The 22794-nt window shown below is 37.0% G+C and overlaps 1 protein-coding gene across 9 annotated transcripts in view; it reads left to right on the forward strand.

Annotated features, from left to right (window-relative positions):
• The window catches only part of ALS2 (alsin Rho guanine nucleotide exchange factor ALS2), an 87175-nt gene extending 65535 nt beyond the window's left edge, over positions 1-21640 (forward strand). The window contains exons 20-33 of one of the 9 annotated variants that reach the window (XM_089916495.1): positions 1253-1417; positions 2549-2660; positions 2873-2950; positions 6692-6825; positions 7730-7894; positions 11406-11523; positions 12467-12624; positions 14476-14598; positions 15479-15655; positions 16360-16405; positions 16620-16681; positions 17250-17399; positions 17640-17736; positions 20278-21640. In XM_089916495.1, coding sequence (XP_089772621.1) covers positions 1253-1417; positions 2549-2660; positions 2873-2950; positions 6692-6825; positions 7730-7894; positions 11406-11523; positions 12467-12624; positions 14476-14598; positions 15479-15655; positions 16360-16405; positions 16620-16681; positions 17250-17399; positions 17640-17736; positions 20278-20388 — 1696 coding nt within the window. In that variant the 3' untranslated portion in view covers positions 20389-21640. The other 8 variants (XM_022567422.3, XM_089916494.1, XM_089916497.1 and 5 more) reach the window with 8 other exon arrangements.
• Positions 21641-22794: the final 1154 nt, after the last annotated feature.

Here is a 22794-nt window from a genome sequence, read left to right on the forward strand (position 1 = left end):
ATGGGAGAAAATATTTGCAAATGAAGCAACTGACAAAGGATTAATCTACAAAATCTACAAGCAGCTCATGCAGCTCAATATCAAAAAAACAAACAACCCAATCCAAAAATGGGCAGAAGACCTAAACAGATATTCCTCCAAAGAAGATATACAGATTGCCAACAAACACATGAAAGGATGCTCAAGATCACTAATCATTAGAGAAATGCAGATCAAAACTACAATGAGTTATCACCTCACACCGGTCAGAATGGCCAACATCAAAAAATCTACAAACAATAAATGCTGGAGAGGGTGTGGAGAAAAGGGAACCCTCTTGCACTGTTGGTGGGAATGTAAACTGATAACAGCCACTGTAGAGAACAGTATGGAGGTTCCTCAAAAAACTAAAAATAGAACTACCCTTTGACCCAGCAATCCCACTACTGGGCATATACCCTGAGAAAACCATAATTCAAAAAGAGTCATGTACCAAAATGTTCATTGCAGCTCTATTTACAATAGCCAGGACATGGAAGCAACCTAATCGTCCATCAACACATGAATGGGTAAAGAAGATGTGGCACATATATACAGTGGAATATTACTCAGCCATAAAAGAAACGAAATTGAGTTATTTGTAGTGAGGTAGATGGACCTAGAGTCTGTCATACAGAGTGAACTATGTCAGAAAGAGAAAAACAAATACCAAATTCTGACACATACATATGGAATCTAAAAAAAAGCTTCTGAAAAACCTAGGGGCAGGATAAGAGTAAAGACACAGACATAGAGGATGGACTTGAGGACACAGGGAGGGGGAAGGGTAAGCTGGGACGAAGTGAGAGGGTGGCATGGATATATATACACTACCAAATGTAAAATAGATAGCTAGTGGGAAGCAGCTGCATAGCACAGGGAGATCAGCTCAGTGCTTTGTGACCACCTAGAGGGGTGGGATAGGGAGGGTGGGAGGGAGACGCAAGAGGGAGGAGATATGGGGATAGATGTATATGTATAGCTGATTCACTTTGTTGCAAAGCAGAAACTAACATACCATTGTAAAGCAATTATACTCCAATAAAGATGTTTTAAAAAAGAAAAGCCATGAGAAAAAAAAAATGAGATTTTTTGATTGGTGAAAAAGTCGTATAAACAAATAATTACAGCTACCAGTGAGACATGAGTATAATTTTGAATTTCCTAAACTTTGTAAAAATGAGCATCAGAACTCAATGTGCTTGTGATCTTTATTCATTCTTTCTAACCACAGTTACGCCTCTGGTGAAGTTTTTGAAGGCTGTTTTCAAGATAACATGCGTCATGGTCATGGTCTCCTGCGAAGTGGAAAGTTGACTTCATCTTCTCCCAGTATGTTCATTGGCCAGTGGGTAATGGATAAGAAAGCCGGATACGGTGTCTTTGATGATATCACTAGGTACAGTATCCTGCTTCTAATCTCACAATTTAGCGTGAGAGGATAAGGTTCCTCTACTTCTCCAAAAACATGATTTTATGAAGGCTGAGCACCTTAATTTGACAATACTTCGAACATTTTTAATAAGACAGAGTTGTCAGGTGTCATTTTATGCATTTGTTTGTGAACAAAACAACAGGTTACTTCCTTACAAGATCAAGATCATTCAAAATTAACATTGGTACCATTTTCCTTAAAGCTTCACACATAAATAGCTTTTAGTGTCTCAAAGAAGCTACCAAATCTTTGACTGTTATACAGAGAGAAACCTTTAATGCAGTCAGCAGGTAACAGGAGTAAAAGGTTAGGAGGGTCAGTGGAAATTCCCTTTTGGGGTCATAGAATAGTATCTCAACACCTTTCTGCCTAGGTCTTCCTATCAGGTTAGACACTTGTAACCATGCCAGCAACCCAGGAATCAAGCTTTCAATTAACTAAACCTTGGGGAGAAATATAGTTCTTTTGCCTCTGTATTTGGTTTGGCCTGATTTGCTTTTGGACTAAATATATACTCTTCCTCTCATATTATTGTCATAATGTGTGATTTAAAAATTTTTGCTGTTATCACTAAAACCCATGATTATTTAATAGGCAGTTTGTACTAATTTTAATTTTTTTAGTGGAGATTAGTAAGATTTCTCGACATTTGAGTAGGTGAAGAATGAACCTTCTTTTATGATAAATCCCATTTCTTTTAAGTTAGTAAACTTTTGGGTGAGAAAATGTTGTGCATAGGTTTGAGCCTACCTTTTGAGTGACTCATTTTGGTGACATTATTTAGAGTTGAATTCTTGGCATTAAATATTTTAAAGTTATCAAGGAAGTACTGGAAGTATATACAGATCTATGTCTGGTAGACTATAATGTTAAATTCCTGAGAGAACATTGCTCTGAGTAGGATATATTTTACAATCACATTGTCCCATGTTTGAGGAGACAGAGTTGACCACTTTGACTAGAGAAATGGAACAGATACCAACCTAGGGGTGATGCTTGGTACCTCCCATGTGATAATTGTTTTTTCCCCCACCTCATCTTTATCATCACTGATTTTTTATTTCATTTCTTTTTTTTTCTCCTATTTCTTTGCAGAGGGGAGAAGTACATGGGAATGTGGCAAGATGATGTATGTCAAGGGAATGGTGTGGTAGTTACCCAGTTTGGATTATACTATGAAGGCAACTTCCACCTTAATAAAATGATGGTGAGTGGAATATTTTACATATAGTTACTGTTGACTTTTTGAAACTCCTATGTCCTTAACTTTTTAACTCATCTTTTTATTAGTGTTCTACCTTTCCTAGTACTATTTTTCTTGTCTTAAGATTATGTAAGGCTCTGGGGGATGTGACTGTGGGTATCCTAAGTTACTGTGTGTTTTATGTGTTGTGATTTTTGTTTTGTTTCTTCACATAGGGAAATGGAGTTTTACTTTCTGAAGATGATACTATCTATGAGGGAGAATTTTCAGATGATTGGACCCTGAGTGGAAAGGTTGGAAACTTCTTTCTTTCTCTGATAATCTTATACTAATTTTTTCCTGACCTTTAAGAAAGCTAACCTATAATAAAATTCACCTGTTTTAAGCGTACATTTCAATGATTTTTAGTAAATACGCAAAGTTGTGCAACCATTACCACCATCCAGTTTGAGATCATTTCCATCACCCAAAAAGATTTCCTTCACCATCTCCTGCCCATTTGCAGTCACTCCCTGGTTCCACCTCCAGTCCCAGACAACCTCTGATGGACTTTATAACTATAGATTTGCCCTTTCAGGTCCTTTCATATAATTGGAATCATACAACAAGTATTCTCTTCCCTGTGGCTTCTCACATTTAGTATGTTTTTGAGGTTTTTCTATATTGTGGCATGTGCAGTACTTTATTCCTTTTTATTACTGAATAAAAACCACATTTTGTTTATCCCTTCACTAGTTGATGGGCGTTGGATTATTTCCAACTTTAGACTGTTTCCAACTTTGGGCTACTGTGTATACTGAAGTTGACTGCAACTTTTTCTTCTTTTTTTAGTTGAAATATGGTTGATTTACAATATTGTGTTAGTTTCAGGTGTATAGCATAATGACTCAGTATTTTTGCAGATTATACTACATTATAGGTTATTACAAGGTAATGGGTATAATTTCTTGTGCTATCCAGTATATCCTTATTGCTTATCTATTTCATATATAGTTGTTTGTATCTGTTAATCCCATACCCCTAATTTGTCCTTATACCATCCACTCCTCTTTGGTAACCACAAGTTTGTTTTCTGTATGTGTGAGTCTGTTTCTGTTCCATTTACCTTTAAAACTTCTTGTGCGAACATGTGTTTTCATTCTCTTGGGTGGATACCTAGGAGTGCAATTGCTGGGTTGTATGGAAAATTGATGTTTAACGTATTAAGAAACTGCCAAACTGTTTTCCAAAGTGGCTGCATCACTTTACATTCCCATCGTCAGTGTATGAGGATTCTAATTTATTCACATCTTTGGCAGTATTTTTTATTTTCTTTTTTTCCTCTTTGTCATTCTAGTGGGTGTAAAGTGATATGGTTTTATTTGACTTTCCCTAAATGAGTAATAGACTCATTATAGAGCATATCTTCATGTACTTACTAGCCATTCATCTGTCTTCTTTGGTGAAATATATATTCAGATATTTTGATATTTTAAGAATTTGCTTGTTTATAGTCTTATTGAATTTTAAGGATTTCTTTATATAGGCTGGATATAAGTTCTTTAACAGATACAGGGTTCACAAATATTTTCTTGTAGTCTGTGTCTTGTCTTTTTGCTTTCTTTTTTTTTTTTTTTTTGGAATTGTCTTTTTGTTTTCTTAATAGTGCCTTTTGAAGTACTAAAGTTTTTAATTTTAATGAAGTCCAGTTTATCAAAAAAACGTTATGATGAATTATGCTTTTGATTTCATATCTAAGAAATCTTTTCCTAACTCAAGGTTACTAAGATTTTCTTCTGTGTTTTCTTTGAAAAGTTTTATAGTTTTAGCTCTTACGTTTAGGTCTATGATTCATTTTGAGATAATTTGTGTATGATGTGAATTAAAAGTCTAAATTGATCTTTTTGCATGTGGGTATCCAATTGCGTCAGCAAGTTTTCCCATTGTATTTTCTTGACACCTTTGTTGAAGTTAATTCACTATAAAATGTGTTTATTTTTGGACTCTGAATTATGTTCCATTGATCTACATGTCTCTCCTTATGCCAGTACCATGCTGTCTTGACTACTATAGGTTCCTAGTAAGTTGTGAAATCAGGAAGTGTAAGTTTTCCAACTTTGTTCTTTTTAATAATAATTGTGGCTATTCTGGATCCTTTGCTTTTCCATATAAATTTTAGGACTGGCTTGTTAAAATCTGCAGAAAGCCTGCTGCGATTTTTATAGGGATTATTTTTACTCTACAGATCAATTTGGGAAGAATTACTATCTTAATAATATTGAATCTTCCAATCCATGAATGTGGAATGTCTCTCCATTTATTTAGATCTTCTTTAATTTCTATCAGCAATGTTTTGTAGTTTTCAATGTGCATCTCTTGCATATCTTTGGTTAAATTTATTCCTAAGCATCCTTTTTGATGCTATTATAGAGAGAATTGTTTGCTTAATTTTATTTTTGGATTGTTCATTGCTATTATATAAAAATACAATTGATTTTTGTATTTTGTTCTTATATCCTGAAACCTTGCTGAATTTATGTATTAGTTCTAGTAGGATTTTTTAAAATGGATTTCTTAGGATTTCTTGCATACAGGATCATGTTGTCTGCAAATAAAGACAGTTTTACTTCTTCTTTTGCCATCTGGAAGGATTCTTTTTTCTTGTCTGACTGCACTGGCTAGACTCTCCAGTAGATGTTGAATAGAAGTGGTAAGAGTGGGGAAAAGCATTAAATCTTCCACCATCAAGTATAATGTAGCTGAAGATTTTTCATAGATTCATCAGATAGAGATAGTTCCTTTCTATTCCTAGTTTGTTGAGAGTTTTTATTATGAACAGGTTTTAGATTATGTCAAAGGGCTTTTTCTGTGTCTATTGAGATGATTATGTGGTTTTTGTTCTTTATGCTATTAATACAGCATATTATATTGGCTGCTTTTCTGATGTTAAAGCAACCTTGTTTTCCTGGGATAAATCATACTTGGTCATGGCATATAATCCTTTTTATATATATTGCTAGAATTAATGCTAATATTTTGGTGAAGATTTTTATATTTATGAGGTATTTATTATATTTATGTTTATAGTTTTCTTTTTTCATGATGTTTGTCTTTGGTACTGAGGTAATACTGGCCTCATAGAATGAGTTGGGAAGGGTTCCCTCCTTCTCCATTTTCGGAAAGAATTTGTAAAGCCTTAGTGTTATTATTGCTTCTTCAAATGTTTTAGAGAATTCACCAGTGAAATCATCTTGGCCTGAGCATTACTTGGTGAGAAGGTTTTTAATTTCTAATTTAATTTCCTTACTTCTAATTAGTCTATTCAGACTTTTCATTTCTTCTTGAGGCACTTTTGGTAATTTGTTCCTCTTAAGGAATTTTTCTATTTCATCTAAGTTACCTAATTTATTGGCATAAAGTTGTTCTCTTGGTATTCCCTTCTAACCTTTTTAATTTTTGTAAGGTTGGTGTAATGTCCCATTTCTTGATTTTGTAATTTTATGTCTTCTCTCTTTTTTTTTTCTTGATCTAGTTAAGTGTCTTTTTTTCTTGATCAGTCTTATTGTTTGTCAAGTTTGTATATCTTTTCAAAGAAGCAACTTTTGGCTTCATTCATTTTTCTCTGTTTTCTATCTCATTGATTTTTGCTCTAATTTTTATTATCTCCTTCTTGATTTGGGTTTAGTTTGCTTTTTCTAACTTTATGAGGTGGAGTTTTAGATTACTGATTTGAGATCTTCCGTATTTTATAATATAAATGTTTACAGCTTTAAATTTGCCTCTAAGTACTGCTTTAGTAGCGTCGCATCAATTTAGATAAGTTGTGTATTCATTTCATTCAGGTAAAACTATTTTACCAATTTTTCCTGTGATTTTTCTTTAATCCACGGATTGTTTTCATACACTCTTTTTGCACATGCATGTACGTACAACTTTTTTAAAAGAATTAGGGACTAGTTAAAAATGAAAATGTTAACCATTTAGTGCTTTTTTTTCTTGATTTTTAAGATTGAAAATATTTCCTCTAATTCCACATTTTTTCTGACTTTACCTAGGGAACATTGACTATGCCAAATGGAGACTACATTGAAGGTTATTTTAGTGGAGAATGGGGATCTGGGATAAAAATCACTGGAACGTACTTTAAGCCTAGTCTGTATGAGAGTGATAAAGACAGACCTAAAGTTTTGTGAGTAACTAGTGTTAATTATGGATTAATTATTGAATGTTTTGAGTTGTCTTGCTTTTATCAAAGCTGGTTAATATTTCAAATGCAGGACAAGTTTTTTAATTCTTTTTGTCTTTAAACAATGTATAACCTTGAATTGTAAACTGAAACTGCTATAGATAGCTAAATCTGTATTGTTGGCTTAGTTTATAGCTGTAGAGCTTAAATGTTTAAAATGATGAAAGTTCTGTGTGCAGGAATAATCTTACTGTTAATGGTGCAGGTATCCAAGTTGATTGAAAGAGAGATTTTTAAATGGAAGCCCTGCACAACTTGATTTTGAAAAGTAAAGGTCAATCCTATATATACACTGATACGCTGCATATATTGGGAAAAGTCAAAGTCTTGAAGTGTATGATGTTTTTCCTCCAAGTTTTTGGCACATGTTTATTTCCCTTTATTGTTTCTAGCTTTAGCTTTGTTTTTGTATTTTGACAGCAACTCAGATTCTTTGTTTTCATGGGAGCTTGGTATACTTTCTGTACCATGTTTATTCTTAGTATTTTTAGAACCCAGTATGTAATGCATTTCACAGTTCTCAGTATGAGATGTGCAAGGCACAGGAAGTCCTCATTTTAGCAAGGATCAATTTTGCAACATCAATTCTATGGAAATGTAGAAAGCAAAGGAGTCAGTTCTGACGTGCTTCCTACTTAATTCATATACTTTAGTATCTAATACACCCTAAGTAGCTAAAAACCATCCATTTAAATTTTTATTCAGTTTTTAAACAATGGAACCACCATCAGTTTAGGCAGTTTTTGTCACAGAAGTATTTGCAGTTGTATATTATAAAGTTTCTGCTCTTCAGGATTTTTGCACAAAATAAGTGATTAATGAGAGGCTGACGTGACCTTATTAGCAGGAAGCTTGGAAACCTGGCAGTGCCGGCTGATGAGAAGTGGAAAGCAGTGTTTGATGAATGTTGGCATCAGCTTGGCTGTGAGAACCCAGGCCAAGGGGAAGTTTGGAAAGCGTGGGACAATATTGCTGTGGCCCTGACTACCAGTCGACGCCAACACAGAGACAGGTGAGTGAATGCCTGCCCAGCATAGGGCAGAGCCTGGTAGGAAGACGAAACTTAAAACCAGTAAGTTGTCAAGGCTTCCCACATTTAGTTTTTAAAGATAACTTAAAAGTCAATTATGTACTTCTGGGTAAGGATGGATAAAACACACCTCCTTGTATTTGCTACTGAACTTAACTATAAAACCTAGGCAGAATGCATGGACATTTATTTGAAACTCTGAAAAGTAAATATCAGCAGGTGTTTTGGGGAAGAGCAGCTGAATTTAGAGTACCACCCAACCAGTGGTGAGTTTACTGGGTTTCTTAACTTCAATATTCCTCATCCTAAACCCAGTATAACCTGAAACTAGAAGCAAGCACTGTGGTGCAGACAGACAGAGATCCAGAAAAACCCCTCTCTTTCTGGCTCAAGATGCAGAAAAGAGACTTCCTAAAGCTCAGAAAGAGTGGAGGAGGTACACTGGGTTTTCTCCCTCTCCTCTTTCTCCACTTTCTCATGCCTCAGCCTGCAGGCACTCCTGTGGCAGGGGCAGTGATGGCTGTGGCTGGAGCAGCCATGAAACTGGATGCGTGCAGGAGCCAGCACTCTTGCAGGAGTGGACCCTTCTTCTCCCTTGATAAATCATCAGGTCCAGGAGTCCTGGCCAAACCTCATTGCTCTTTGGCCTCTCTCTCTATCCTCCTACCACTTCATGGAAGTGGGCAGTTTCTGGCTGGAGGACCTACAAGGGGAATCAGAAAATGCTGGGGAGGTCATGGAAAGAGAGGAGCTCTGGAAAACAACCCTGTAAAGTTGTTTATGAACTCCTGGATTCACCCCAGACCTGCATGCGTGGATTTGATCAGAATCAGCCAAACACTTTGAGAACTCAGCTACTAAGTTGACTTCTACCTAGGTCCCAGACTAACACCTCAGTGGTACTCACAGAAAGACCCAGATAGGACTGCAAAGCCCTTGAGAAGTGAACTGACATTGGAACCACAGCCCACAGATGGCTGAAACAAAAGTATCAGCTGTTTCAGAGATTCCCAAGATCACCTACACGTTCAGTGATTCACTAGACAGACTCATAAGACTCAACATATAGTCATACTCACAGCTAAGTTATTACAGCAACACAGTAAGGCTCCACAGCCCAATCGTAAGGGAAGAAGACACAGGCAGAGTCTGGAGGAACCCATGTGCAAGCTTCCCATGCTCTGTCCTTTCTGTGAGGGGTCACACAGAGCACACTCTCTGCCAGAGCAGTAAAATGCAGCCACACATATACAATGTTTCTGCTCAGGGAAGCCCATCAGAGATGCAGTGCCCCAGATTTTTACTGGGGACTAGTCACATAGGCATCCTGTGCTTAGCAACTACCAAAATTCCATAGTCCCAGAAGGAAGCAGATCACCACAAATCACTTTAGTACAGTCTATGGACAGCAAAATACCCTTATCAGTTAGGAAATGTTTCATATTAGTATAGGGAACTTTTAGAAAGCTTAGTTCCCAGGTACCAGCCAAGGGCCAACTTTATAAGCAGGTCCTTGTAAAGGTAGCAGTTTCAGTTCTACTATGTTTACTATGTTATGGATGGCAACATTCTCCATTAGGATATAAACAAGACCCAAAATCTCGTAACATAATACTCAAAATGTCCAGGAAATAAACCAAAATTACGTGGCAATGAAAGAACCATGAAAACCTGAACTCATTTGGGGAAAGACAATCCATAGACATCAACAACCCCCTACCATAGGTTTTGGAATTATCTGACAAGAACTTTAAAGCAGCTATTATAAAAATGCTCAAATGAGCAATTGCAAACATCCTTGAAACAAATATTAAAATTGAAAGTATCAGCAAAGAAATAGAAGATACAAAGATGAACCGAATCAAAATTTTTGATTTGAAAAATACAGTAACCAAAATTTTAAAAATCACTGGGTGGGGTCAGTAGCAGATTAGAGATTACAGCAGAAGAGTCAGTAAATGTGAAAATAGATTGGTAGAAATTATTTAAAATGAACAACAGAACGTGAAAAAAAAGTGAATAGAGACTCTAAGGACCTGAGAGTCTAATATTTGTGTCCTTGGAATACCAGAAGGAAAGGAGAAAAATTGTGGGGCTGAAAAAATATTTGAATAAATAGTGGTTGAAAGGTTCCCAAGTTTGGTGAAAGACATAAACCTACACATTCAAGAAGCTGAACACACTGCATCCTAGAAAAAAACAAATGTCCATGTACAGACGTGTTACATTCAAATTGGAAGGAAAAAAATCTTGAAAGCAGATAGAGAAAACTTTTGCATTACGTATATGAAAACAGCAATTCAAATAGCTGCATACTTGTTGTCAGAAACCTTGGTGGTCAAAAGGAAGTCACACAACAATTTTGAAGTGCTGAAAGAAAAATTACAGATGTACTTTTCATTTCTCTTTTTCTATTTTTTTCTTATTTTCTTCCCTTTTCTCCTTTTCCTTTTTCCTGCTTTTGTTTTTCTCCATCTGCCATTCTTCATATTTCCTTATTTAACTTGGCCGGTCACTTCTGCAGGCATTGACTAGCATTCATATCTAAAGAACTTGCTAATCCCTACAGTATAGGAGGAAAGTTTTGTTTTGTTTTTTCCTGTGTTTGGGATAAATGGCAATTGATTATAGTGTTTCATTCATGAAGTTTATAATTTTTACCTCCTACTCTTTCTATCAGTAGAAAAAATGGAAACTCCCAGGATTGATTAAAGCTGTGGACCTGCCCTTGTGTGGGATGCAGTTGGTCACCCTTCTCTGATAGAGCCCATGTGCATAGACACTGAGACTTGAGCCCTACAGTTAACCTTGGTTAACTCTTGTTGGGTGTTTCCAAGAAGTAAGAATGAAAGAACTTTTGTATAAAACCATATTGCTGCCACAAAGGTCTTATTTGTTTATCTAAATCAGTATTATAATGATAATTGTGCACTGTTTCTAATTTCTCATTGATTGTAATCTAATAGAGTGCCATTACCAAAAATTTCAGTTGATGACTAGTATGTGTTTTATCTTAGCCTCTTCATCCGGAGCTTCCCTTTTACCCATTGTGTGCTTACCGCACCACTGTTGTGGCATCCACATTATCTCCTTACTTCTTGAGCTCATTTCCATTTCAGCCTTTGCCATTTGATTTATTTTCCTTAACCCTTAGCTCTCCCTCTCCCCTTTATGCCATTTTTATTATCACTAACGAGTCTATCGCCAGTTTTCTCTTCAGGCTAACGTAATAGTATTTTCCAACACCATGGTTTCTATTGGTGCAACATCTTCATTAATTTATTGTGGTTGGTGTGGAGTAACATTAAATGCTACTTTGAATGACTGTTACATAAACCTAACAGCAGGTCAGTTACCAGTTATGCACACATTTGGGCTGAACACTGTGCTGGATGCTCCATTCCATCCTTAGTTGGTGACTGTGCTTCACGTGCACTTACAATTATCTTGCTTTCTTGAAATATATGATAGGCTTTCTTTTCTCTTTTTATAGTCCAGAGATATTAAGTCGTTCACAGACTCAGACACTAGAGAGTTTGGAATTCATTCCTCAGCATGTTGGTGCCTTCTCTGTGGAGAAATACGATGACATCAAGAAATATTTAATAAAGGTAAACAAGAGTCAAAACCATACCAGCCTTGTGAATTAATGATACAACTGACATGATATATCATTCAAATGTACTCACAGCGTATTGTTACTCATATCCTGTTTTTGCTGTCGAGGTATGTCTTTTGTTAGTTCTCTGACTACTAAAAGCACATTTCTCCCTAAAGATTGACGTATTATGATAGAACTTTATAAGTTTTGTAAAGTGTTCAAGGGGGTTCTGGACATCTAGGGTCAGAGTTTATAATGGCTTTTTGTTTGTAACATTAGCAAACTAGAGATTGTATAAATAAAGCATGCTGCCTTCACCCCATGGTTATGCTGTCTTTGCTTCCTTCTCAAACCCTGTGAGATCAGCCCATAATTTAAAGAATGACATGTATTGACATGGGGGTACAGGAAGGAGTATTAGAAGAAATCAAGGGAACTGAACAGTGATTGTTTCAGAGCATAATCAACTGTCATTATTCAGTTTTCTGGAAAGTAACATTTCATATATTTTTCATGATGTTTATGGTATATTAGAACCTTTCTTTTCTTTTCTTTTCTTTTTTTCCCTTCAGCCGTGCCATGTAGCATTTGGGATCCTAGTTCCCTGACCAGGGATCAAACCTGTGCCCCCTGCAGTGGAAGAGTGGAGTCCTAACCACTAGACCTCCAGGGAATTCCCTTAGAACCTTTCTTTTAATATTCTTTATCAGTATATCCAAAGCTATCTTCCCAAAATGTTAAAAGGATTAAGAATAGGAACTCCTACTCCATATAATTTGGGTAGACTCGACACTTTCAGAAAAGTTGAAGTATTTAAATTTTCCTGGTCCAAAAGTAGACTCTTGACAGTTTGAAAATTGCTCATCATTTATGAAAGTGTTTCTTTTTGGTCGATCAATTGTTTCTGCTGTTAGTGCGCACTGACTGGCTGCATTGGTTCTCTTGCTGCTCAGGCCTGCGACACTCCTCTGCACCCACTGGGCAGGCTCGTGGAGACACTGGTTGCAGTGTATAGAATGACATATGTGGGTGTGGGAGCCAACCGCCGGCTGCTGCAGGAGGCTGTGAAGGAGATTATGTCCTACCTGAAGCGAATTTTCCAGCTGGTGAGGTGAGAGATCTTTTCACTGAAGTCATCAAGAAAATGGTTTTATGCCACAGATCCTTCAATAGATTAAATAATGAAAACATGTTTTTACTTTGTGTTTATGCTATAACTATAAAAAAGATGGACATTAGCCATTGTAACTTATTTCCTTTATGTCTTTCTTACTCATTGGGTATGATAGAAGGCTAAAATAAAATTTTTTAATACCAATTTTGGTATGAAATATAGTAGTCTTATTTGGATTTAATCTCTAGGCAAAATCACGTCTCTAAAACCTAACCACAGAGAAGATGAAGTCTAATACGAAGCTTTAGCCCTGAGTATTTATGTCCTATTCCTTGAAAATAGCCTGTTTGTTCACTTATTCAACAAATGTTTGAGTGCATCTACATGTTAGCCACCATTCTGGCCCTTGGAGGAATTTATCAGTAAACCAACCCCCCAAAAGAAAGAGAGAGAGAAAATCTGTACTCTCATGGGGCTTCCGTTCTACTGGGGACAGAGTAAACAGAATATGTAATATGTGAGATGATGATTCATGTGATGGAGGGGAAGAGAATGGAGCTGGAGGTGAGATGCTGCTATTTTAAACGGAAGGTCAAGGAGACATGACTAATAAGGTAATATCTGAGCGGAGACTTTGAAGAAGGTGAGAAAGCAAGCAAGCATCTTTTCGAAGGGGAGGTTCAGGCAGCAAGTAAGTTTGGAACTTATAAAATTCAAGATATTTTACTGGGTTTAAGCCAACAAGTAAATGCTGTATTGAGATAGTTATACAAAAGTTTATGAACTTGTCCCAGAAAAACCTCCTTATATTATTTAGCCTCAAAACTGATAAATGCATTTGGAAATGTTTCAGTTTGGAGGGGGCAGTGTTAATGTACTAAAAAGATCGCTGGGCTAGGATTGTTTCAGCTCTGACATTAGCTAGATGGGTGAAGTGAAGATAAGTTCCCTGAACTTTTTAATTTTCTCCACTATAAAATTGGGGTAGGGGCATGGTATAAATCTACAAAAATACAGAAGATTGCAAACTGCCTGTAAGAGTTAAGGTTTAAGTCTGTAAAAATAAAGAGGACAATAAACTTGTTTATGGTTAGAATCCACCATTTGCATACAAGAGGTGGGAAATAAAATCCAGGGAGAATTCAGTGCCTAGGGAAAAATCCTCAACAATTTAGCAGCTCAATCATTTGGAAAAGTTTTTCAACAGCTTGGCTTTTTAAAAAAAATTTAAAATTTTTGCATGAATTGAGTTTTCATTTTTTCTTAATGTTGGACATTTAATTGTTTATATTCTGAAAGCAGTGATCTCTGCTTGAAGAGTCAATACACATTGACCTCAGATGAGATTTGCCAGTAAGAAAAACATATATAATATAGATCAGAATTGTTCATTCTTTAGTAACTAGACAGAAAAAAACAGAACAAATAGATTTTTTACTGGTGTTATTCATTAGCTACATTCTTTTTTTGCGGTACGCGGGCCTCTCACTGTTGTGGCCTCTCCCGTTGCGGAGCACAGGCTCCAGACGCGCAGGCTCAGCGGCCATGGCTCATGGGCCCAGCCGCTCCACGGCATGTGGGATCTTCCCAGACCGGGGCACGAACCCGTGTCCTGTGCATCGGCAGGCAGACTCAACCACTGCGCCACCAGGGAAGCCCCATTAGCTACATTCTTAATTTTATCCTGTAAGAAGCATCAGTTAAGACTCTAAGGAAACTGACTTATTTAGTTGATAGAAAGTTTGGTTTTATTGGTCCTTAAAAGATTAAATAATGGAAATGTGTTTTTACTCTTTTTATCCACTCTGGAGGTGTAATTGTGTAATAATATTCTTTATTCTTCCTTAGGTTCTTATTTCCTGAGCTTCCTGAAGAGGGCACCACAATTCCTCTCTCTGCTCCTCTGCCAACTGAAAGAAAATCCTTTTGCACTGGGAAGTCAGATTCCAGATCTGAATCACCAGAGCCAGGGTGAGTGGAGCTGGGTGGAAATGGTGAGAAAGGGGGTGGGGACCAAGTGATCTTATGCAAAGAATCCCAGGAAAAGTTGTTTTCTCTGGATCTGTTTCCTTCTTTTTAAAATGATACGGTTGGGGGCTTCCCTGGTGGCACAGTGGTTAAGAATCCGCCTGCCAATGCAGGGGACACAGGTTCGAGCCCTGGTCCGGGAAGATCCCACATGCCGCAAAGCACTTAAGTCCGTGCTCCACAACTACTGAGCCTGTGCTCTAGAGCCCGCGAGCCACAACTACTGAAGCCCACGCACCTAGAGCCTGTGCTCCACAACAAGAGAAGCCACCGCAATGAGAAGCCCATGCACCGCAACAAAGAGTAGCTCCCGCTCGCTGCAACTAGAGAAAGCCTGCATGCAGCAACGAAGACCCAACGCGGCCAAAAATAAATAAATTTATTTAAAATATAAAAAAATTTTAAAAATAAATAAAATGATATGGCTGGACTTCGTGATCTCTGAGGTTCCTTTTAGGCCTCAAGTTATGTTAGCCAAACCCCATGAAACTGTAACTACAAATGACTGGGCGCAAAGGCTGCTGAGCAAAGTAAATCATTCTGCCCTAGGACAACAGAGAAATCAGCCTTAAAATGGAAACAGAGTGGGCTTTCAATTAGATTTTGAGTTTATGATAAGAATTCACAGTTGGCCCAAGACAAAACTCTGGGGCCATAGGTAGACTTCTCATGTTAACTTCTTACATAAAAGAAGGAATATAACTGCTTCCTTACTCAAAAATTCCCATCTTTACTTTCAAGTTCTAGAAAATAAAGCTCCATGTTTGATTCTGTTTTCAAGTTTAAGATTAATGCTCCTCCCTCTCTCTCCAATATTTTGTAGTTACGTGGTAACAGGTTCTGGGTTACTGCTTCCTGTGCTCCTACCTCGGCTCTACCCACCGCTGTTCATGCTTTATGCCCTGGATAATGATCGTGAGGAGGATATTTACTGGGAATGTGTTCTCCGACTAAATAAGCAGCCAGATGTTGCTCTTTTGGGCTTCCTCGGGGTGCAGAGGTCAGTACAGTAATTATGAATGGAACCTAATTGTTTTAACTCAACATGCAAACAGCATTATCGGGAATTTGGTACTTTGATATCTAATTGTATATATGATTTGCAGCTTACCTATCGCATATCTGTCTTCAGCAAAATAGTGATGTTTTAAAATCTTTATTTCTGAGAGTTTTTAGACATGAGTTTGAAATGTAATTATTCTTCTGAATATAAGTAAATAATTTGAGTTATCCTGCCTGATATTTTGCAGTTCTTCAAAGCAAAATACATATATTCACATTTTCAGAAAATTAATTGTATTCAGTCTTTGGCGTTCTTCTTTCCCTTCTTTTCTCTTCTCTTCCCTCCCTCCCCATCTACAATTTCTCATGTAAAAGTTTAGAAGTGCCCTTTTTTGTTGTAGGGCATTGTTTCTTGTTAGTCCAAGGAAATACTAAGTGATTGTACTTTCTAGAAGTGTTAGGATAAAACTCATCACCCCAACACCCAATAGTTATATATTTGTGCTATCAGAAAAAAATGAATGAGCCTTAATTGGAAAGTAGATTTTTTCAGTGGAATGGTTTAATAGTAAAAATGAAGGAACTGTGGAATAGTTACTTTAAATGAGGACAGGAAAGTCAATCTAGTCATTAACTGTTTTTATGGGGACTAATTTACCATAAGGAACAACTTGTATTAACAATGTATGGATTCCGTTTTAGGAAATTTTGGCCAGTGACCTTGTCAATCCTTGGAGAGAGTAAAAAGGTATAGTGGATTTTAGTTTCCTCAGCAAATATGTTTTTATTTGGTGTGGGGGGATTCGAGATAGCAAAACAGTTTCTGTTTTACTTCGGTAATATAATACCCAAGCATGAGTTATTCACTGAAGATCTGTATTCTGCCATTGGTATCATTTATGTTTCTTGTTGCTGCATAAGACAGCTTTCCTCTTTGACCTTTATAAATTCTTTTTTTGCAGGTTTTGCCAACCACAAAAGATGCTTGTTTTGCCTCAGCTGTAGAATGTCTACAGCAGATCAGGTAATCTCTAATTTGTTGAAAATTACATAAATCAAAGGAGCGGTTAGTCTATTAAGATACTGATGAGATCTTATCTTTACCTAAGCTCTAACCCCACCCCTCAACCCCCCAAGATGGTGTCAAACTCAGCCTGAAGATCAGAAAGACTCTGAGACATTTATCTTTTGTTCTACAAGCCCCTTGCATTTTCGAAAGTGGTGGAGAACCTACCCAGCAATTTATCTACATAATCGTATCTTTAGCCAAATGGAAATTAACCAAACTTCTTACTCAGAGAAGAGCATGTATTAGGAAAATAAGGTTCCACATGGGTAAAAGGAGATGATCTATGACTTAGTGAATTCTTTCATGTGAACCATTGATAGTTGGAGGCTTCTTTGCTCAAAGGACCATAGAATTACAGAGATCATCTCTTCCAGTGACTCCTTTTGCCTGATGTATCCAACTTAAGGCACGTGAGCCCTAAGAGGGTATATTTGTATCAAACAATTAGTATCAAATGGCTCTATTAAGAAAACCATAAGATATCTTTTCGTCATTTATTTTTTAATTTTCTTTTTAACAACAGCACAACATTTACCCCATCAGACAAACTTAAAGTCATCCAGCAGACTTTTGAAGAGATCTCTCAGAGTGTCCTGGCATCACTTCAGGAAGACTTCTTGTGGTCCATGGATGATTTGTTTCCTGTTTTCTTATATGTGGTGCTACGGGCCAGGTGACCAATCTCTTCTGACTTTAATATCAGTGACATTATTTTAACAAGTCTGCCCCTTGCTTTTCTGAGCTGATGACAGGAACATGCTCCCCCACTGGAAAAACAGTCCATTTCTGTTAACCCTTTTCACGACGGTGTTACCTTTTTCTTGAGCTGTTCTTTCTTTTCCTTTCAAATAGATTCAGAAGTAGGATGTACATATAAATGGAAATAACTCAATATCTTTTTCTTGTTGGGCAGGATTAGGAATTTAGGCTCTGAAGTACACCTCATCGAGGATCTCATGGACCCATATCTTCAGCATGGGGAACAGGGTATAATGTTCACCACTTTGAAGGTAAAGTATAGATATTATTTAATATTTTTTTATGTTAAAATCTCTCCTTCATTTACCATATTATGAATCTATCATTAACCTTTTATATAAAACCTTAATGCAAACATTAAGTGCCTTTAGAGCACATACTGTTAATATTTTAAAATATGATAACATATTAAAGTAGAATCATTCTCAAAATACTAAAGCAAATTATTCATTAACCAATCTTCCCTGTAAATTGATCATTCAGATCGTTACAAATCCTTATAAATGTAGACCATCTATATAAATGTAACTTTAAAAAGGAAACAGAAAGAATTCTGAGTGTCCAAAAAAACATTGAACAGTAGACCTATTTAATAGAATTAAGGTAAAACACAGAAGGCAGTAGATATGTAATGAATATGAATCGTATCTTCTTTCTTTCCCATTTATTGTAACCAGTAGGTTACAAATGAGATTCTCTGATCTGGGTGCTCTGTAGGGATTGTTGGAAGTCATTTCAGTTCCCCTGCCTTGATTTTTCTTGGAATTTGATACAATCATTGTGAAGTTTATTGGAAGAATAACAAATAGAAAATGGCAAAAACACTTCTGAAAAAAAGAAAGGCAGAACAGACCCACTGTGTCAGTTAATCAAATGTTATGAAATTATAATAATTAAGATAGTATGTTACTGTCATAGGAATAGACAAATACCTTAGTGGAAGGGATAGCTCCTATATAGGCAGTATTATAATAAAAATTTGACATATGAAAATGGAAACATCAAACAAAAATGGAAAAGAGAATTATATAATAAATGGTCAAAGTATTGGAAGAGCTTATTAGCAGTTTTGGAGGGAGGGTGGCATCAGGGTGGAATCACTCACGTAGCGAATTACAGATGCCTTAGTAAGGTTTAAATATATGAAAAGGGAGACAGAAGAAAAGACAGGCAAATTAAAATGAGAAAAACTAGAATTTAACGTCAGGTTTCTGGCTTGGGCTAATTGTTTAAACTTTTCAACTTAAATATCATTAACATTTATAGCAAATAAACTGAAAAGGGAGGGGACAACTGGGGAAAATATTGGCTACCAATGACTTACATTATTAGTATTTATGTTATATGAAGATCATCTCTAAACATATCACCAAGGAAGAAATGAATTAATATATTTATATAAAAGAAAACGCTCAACCTCACTGCAGATTTAAAGAAAGTGCCATTTTGTCCCTGCTAAATTAGCAAAAGTGTTATAAAATTATACCCAGGGCTGGTGGGGTTATAGTGAAATCAGAATTAGTCCCACATTGCTGATAAAGAGTAAATCACCCTTTTGGAAAACAGTTGTTATTAACATTTATATCAACAACATCAAAAATGTTTCTAGCGTTTGAGTAGTCCTACTCCTAGTGATTTATCCCAAGGAATTAAAGAATGGAATACACTGTATATTATTTGGATGAGGTGTTCTTTGTAGTGGAACTCTCAAACCTGGATACTTTCAGAATCACTTGGAGATGCTTCTTAAAGATGCATTCCAGGAAATTCTGACGCACTAGGTCTGGAATGATGCTTAGTCTGAACCTGTATGTTTATCAGACATGCTAGGTGATTCTGATTATAGTTGTTTGTGTACCTTACGTCGGCCATCAGCATCTTCTACATGTCCAGTCAATAGTGGCTTCACAAATTCCGGTATTTCTGCTTAATGAAGAATATTATACAGCTTGTTAAAATTTTTTTGTCTGTTTTAGAATCAGAGGGAATTTTACAAAATTTTATTTCTACTCATTATAACTTGGCAAAATAGACATGGGATAGGGTAGGGGGACTGGAAGAAAACAGGGAAAAATGGAAGCAACTGGTTTAGTTGAGCTATCAGCGTTAATAAAGGATTTCCTTTCTTAGTCCCATGTGCATTGTTATATTTATGTAATTTCTTTTAAAGTAAAATTTAAATGGTTTTGAACTTTTTTTCAGGCATGTTACTACCAGATCCAGCGTGAGAAGCTTAACTAGGCTGCATAACAGCTTGACAACTGGATTATCTATTCAAAGTGTTTTAGCACCATCTGGCATCTTCCTGTAGTGGCAAAAAAGAACAGTGTTGAAATTAGGACGTTGTATTATTTTGGTTGTTATCTCTGAGCCTTGCTAATGATCGGAGCTCTGAGCCCAGAATAAAAGACTGTATAGTTTAAAGGGAGGATTGAAAAGGAGGTAGAAATCAGATTAGACCAGTCCCTGGCCTGTGTTAAGTTCCCCAAATGTCATACATCTGCTGTTGGAAAAAAGAGGATCCTTCCTACAGTAAAGAGTATGCCAGCTCATGAAGTTGTGAGAAAAAATTCTCAGTATAGCTTCTTACATTAAAGAGGTTGATGAATATTTTTGAGTTTCTGGTTTGCCTGCAGTTACCCCAGACCCCTTTGCAAGAAGCAGATTGTACTTGAAACTATAGTAGCCACACTATGCCTTCCAAAATTCCTCGCAGTCATGTGTGCACCATGCTTCTTTGCTGAGGGAGGGAAAAGAGGAACTTTTAAACTGAAATTTTAACTTTTTCTAAGCTTTCCCACCAGGGTATTCATGATGGGAGAGGTTCTATGCAGTTACTTCTACCATACCCTGACCCCAGACCTGGAGCACATCCAAATAGGAGTCTTCTGCCTCCCGACTAGAAAGAACATAGGAATTTTGTTCTTGGATTCCTTACAATGCTACAGAGTGAATACACTGGAATTCAGACACTGACTCCGAGCTGCTGCAGAACCTCATTCATCCGTGTGCAAACGCTGTATTCCGGGGCCTGTGAATGAGAGCCTGAAGAGCTTTTGCATGCAGGCTGTGTTTTGAAGCAGAACTAGAGACTGGAAAATACAGAAGCAAAGAACTGCATCCATCCTTGACCTAGTGTTGTGGTTCTTCCCTGTACCTTGCACTGAACTCACAGAGGAGAAGGAAGAGGAAACTCGCTTTGGCTTCTCCCATCTCAAAAGTGTTGTGACACCTCAACCCTTTAGCGTTTTGCTTTTCTTTTTTTTTAATGTCCTATTGTAAGTGTTTGGTTTACACTGTACAAGTAACACTAGTAGCTGTTTTGGATTACGTAGGTGCTCTTCGCCATCTCATCTCCTACACATCAGGGTGAGCGTACGGAGTGTCCTCCTCCTGCTTTGTGTTAATATCTACAGATGTTAATCGATTTTGGAAAAGGATCATGGTTTCTGCTCTACTTTATAATCAAGACAAGTGTTTAGTAAAATAATGTTTTGGAATGTTGGCTGTAATGTAACAGCAATTTTCATAATAAAAGACATTCATGTTTATGAGGTTGTTTATGATTGCGAAAGAAATGACACAGGGCAAACTAAAAATTTAAAAGACGTCCAGGTTTAGTTTTTGGGGGGAGGGGAGTTGCCTGCATTGTAATCTGTGCCTCTTTGTACGGCCTCAGAGATCCCACTGGGGTTTTAGAGATCTCTCTCTTTAAAATAAACACAAACTTACAGCACCTTTGCTGACAAAAAACAAATTAACTTTCTGACCCTAATAAACTGAGGTCAAGGGACTTAAAAGAAATGGTACTATTATTTCTTTGAATAAAAGACATATTTTGATAGTTACAGGTTAAATTTTTTCTCCTCCTAGACAGATTCAAGGAAGGGAAAATGGAGGATTTAAAATTTTGGCTAGAAATGGTAGGCATTAGTTAATTGTATACCAGTTGTAATGTCTTCTCAAGGAGCGTTTACCAGAATGTGCCTGCCCATTATTGGAAAGGGACCGACTCTTAAAGATTAGTTTATGTTGGGGCTTCCCTGGTGGCGCAGTGGTTGAGAGTCCACCTGCCGATGCAGGGGACACGGGTTCGTGCCCCGGTCCGGGAAGATCCCACATGCCACGGAGCAGCTGAGCCCGTGAGCCATGGCCGCTAAGCCTGCGCGTCTGAAGCCTGTGCTCCGCAATGGGAGAGGCCACAACAGTCAGAGGACCGCGTACAGCAAAAATAATAATTTTTTAAAAAGTTTAGTTTATGTTAAACACTTTACATTTCCATTAGGAATTGTTCTGATTTTGGAATAAGCACACAAGTTCCACATTTGGCTTCTAAAGGCAAATTTACTGAATGTCTTTGATCCCTTTAGAGGAAGAGACACGGGTAATTGTGGAAATTGACAGAGAAAAATGTGAAATCCACTGAAAAGTTCTCAAATGATAGTAAGCTATCTCAATTCTAAGAGAAACATATTATAATTCATCCTTTTATTGGAGTCTTGAAGCAGCTATCCCAATACTTGAATCTTCATACTGTATTTATTCTTTTCAGAAAGCATATTAAAACTATAAAATTTTAATTCCCTTGGGGGGAAAACCTGTAAGTCACCAGGCCAATGCCTGCAAATAAAAATACCTAGCACTCATGTCAGCAGCTTACTAGGTCTTACACATGCATGGTGAATGCCCACAGCTCTGTGGGGGAAGGTATTAACTCCACTGATTTTGTAGACAAGGAGAGGCTGTGATTGGCTCGCTGTCAGAGTTGGGACTCCAGAACTTCCTACTCTAATTGCAGTGCTCTTTCCTACTACAGCTGCCAGAGATGTCATTTCATTGCTGGGTTATGCATTAAAAGTTCATAAAGTAAAAAAGCGAGTTGAAAATGAAAATTTTTAATAAAATTAAGTGCTTTTGATAAAATACACTGTGCTCAAAACAGTCACAAATGTATCACGTTTCCAGCTTGTGTTTTCATCTACAACAAAGAACAAAGGAATGCCATATGTCTAATTTAGGATAAAAGGGCTGATAAACCTTTAACAGTTGCCATTTGGTCTTTACCCTTTGCCTTGCTGTCAGCTGTACCCTTTGTCTCGTTCTACTTCCAAATGTTCTTCCCACTGACACCTCCCTGCAATATAAAATTTTCAAAAAGGAAGTGGCTCCCATCTGAGATAGAGAATGGGCTGTTAGGTTCATAATAGTAACTTGGTAGGGGACCTTCCAGAAGGAGATCTTTTATAAGTCTCATTATTATTGGCTGAAGAGTCTTCCCTTGTTTCCTCATCATAATGTGAGAAAATAAG

The sequence above is a fragment of the Delphinapterus leucas genome, chromosome 8 (genome assembly GCF_059928025.1).
Source record: "Delphinapterus leucas isolate spDelLeu-1000000601 "Yukka" chromosome 8, BTC_Dleu_Yukka2, whole genome shotgun sequence".
Classification (NCBI taxonomy): domain Eukaryota; kingdom Metazoa; phylum Chordata; class Mammalia; order Artiodactyla; family Monodontidae; genus Delphinapterus; species Delphinapterus leucas.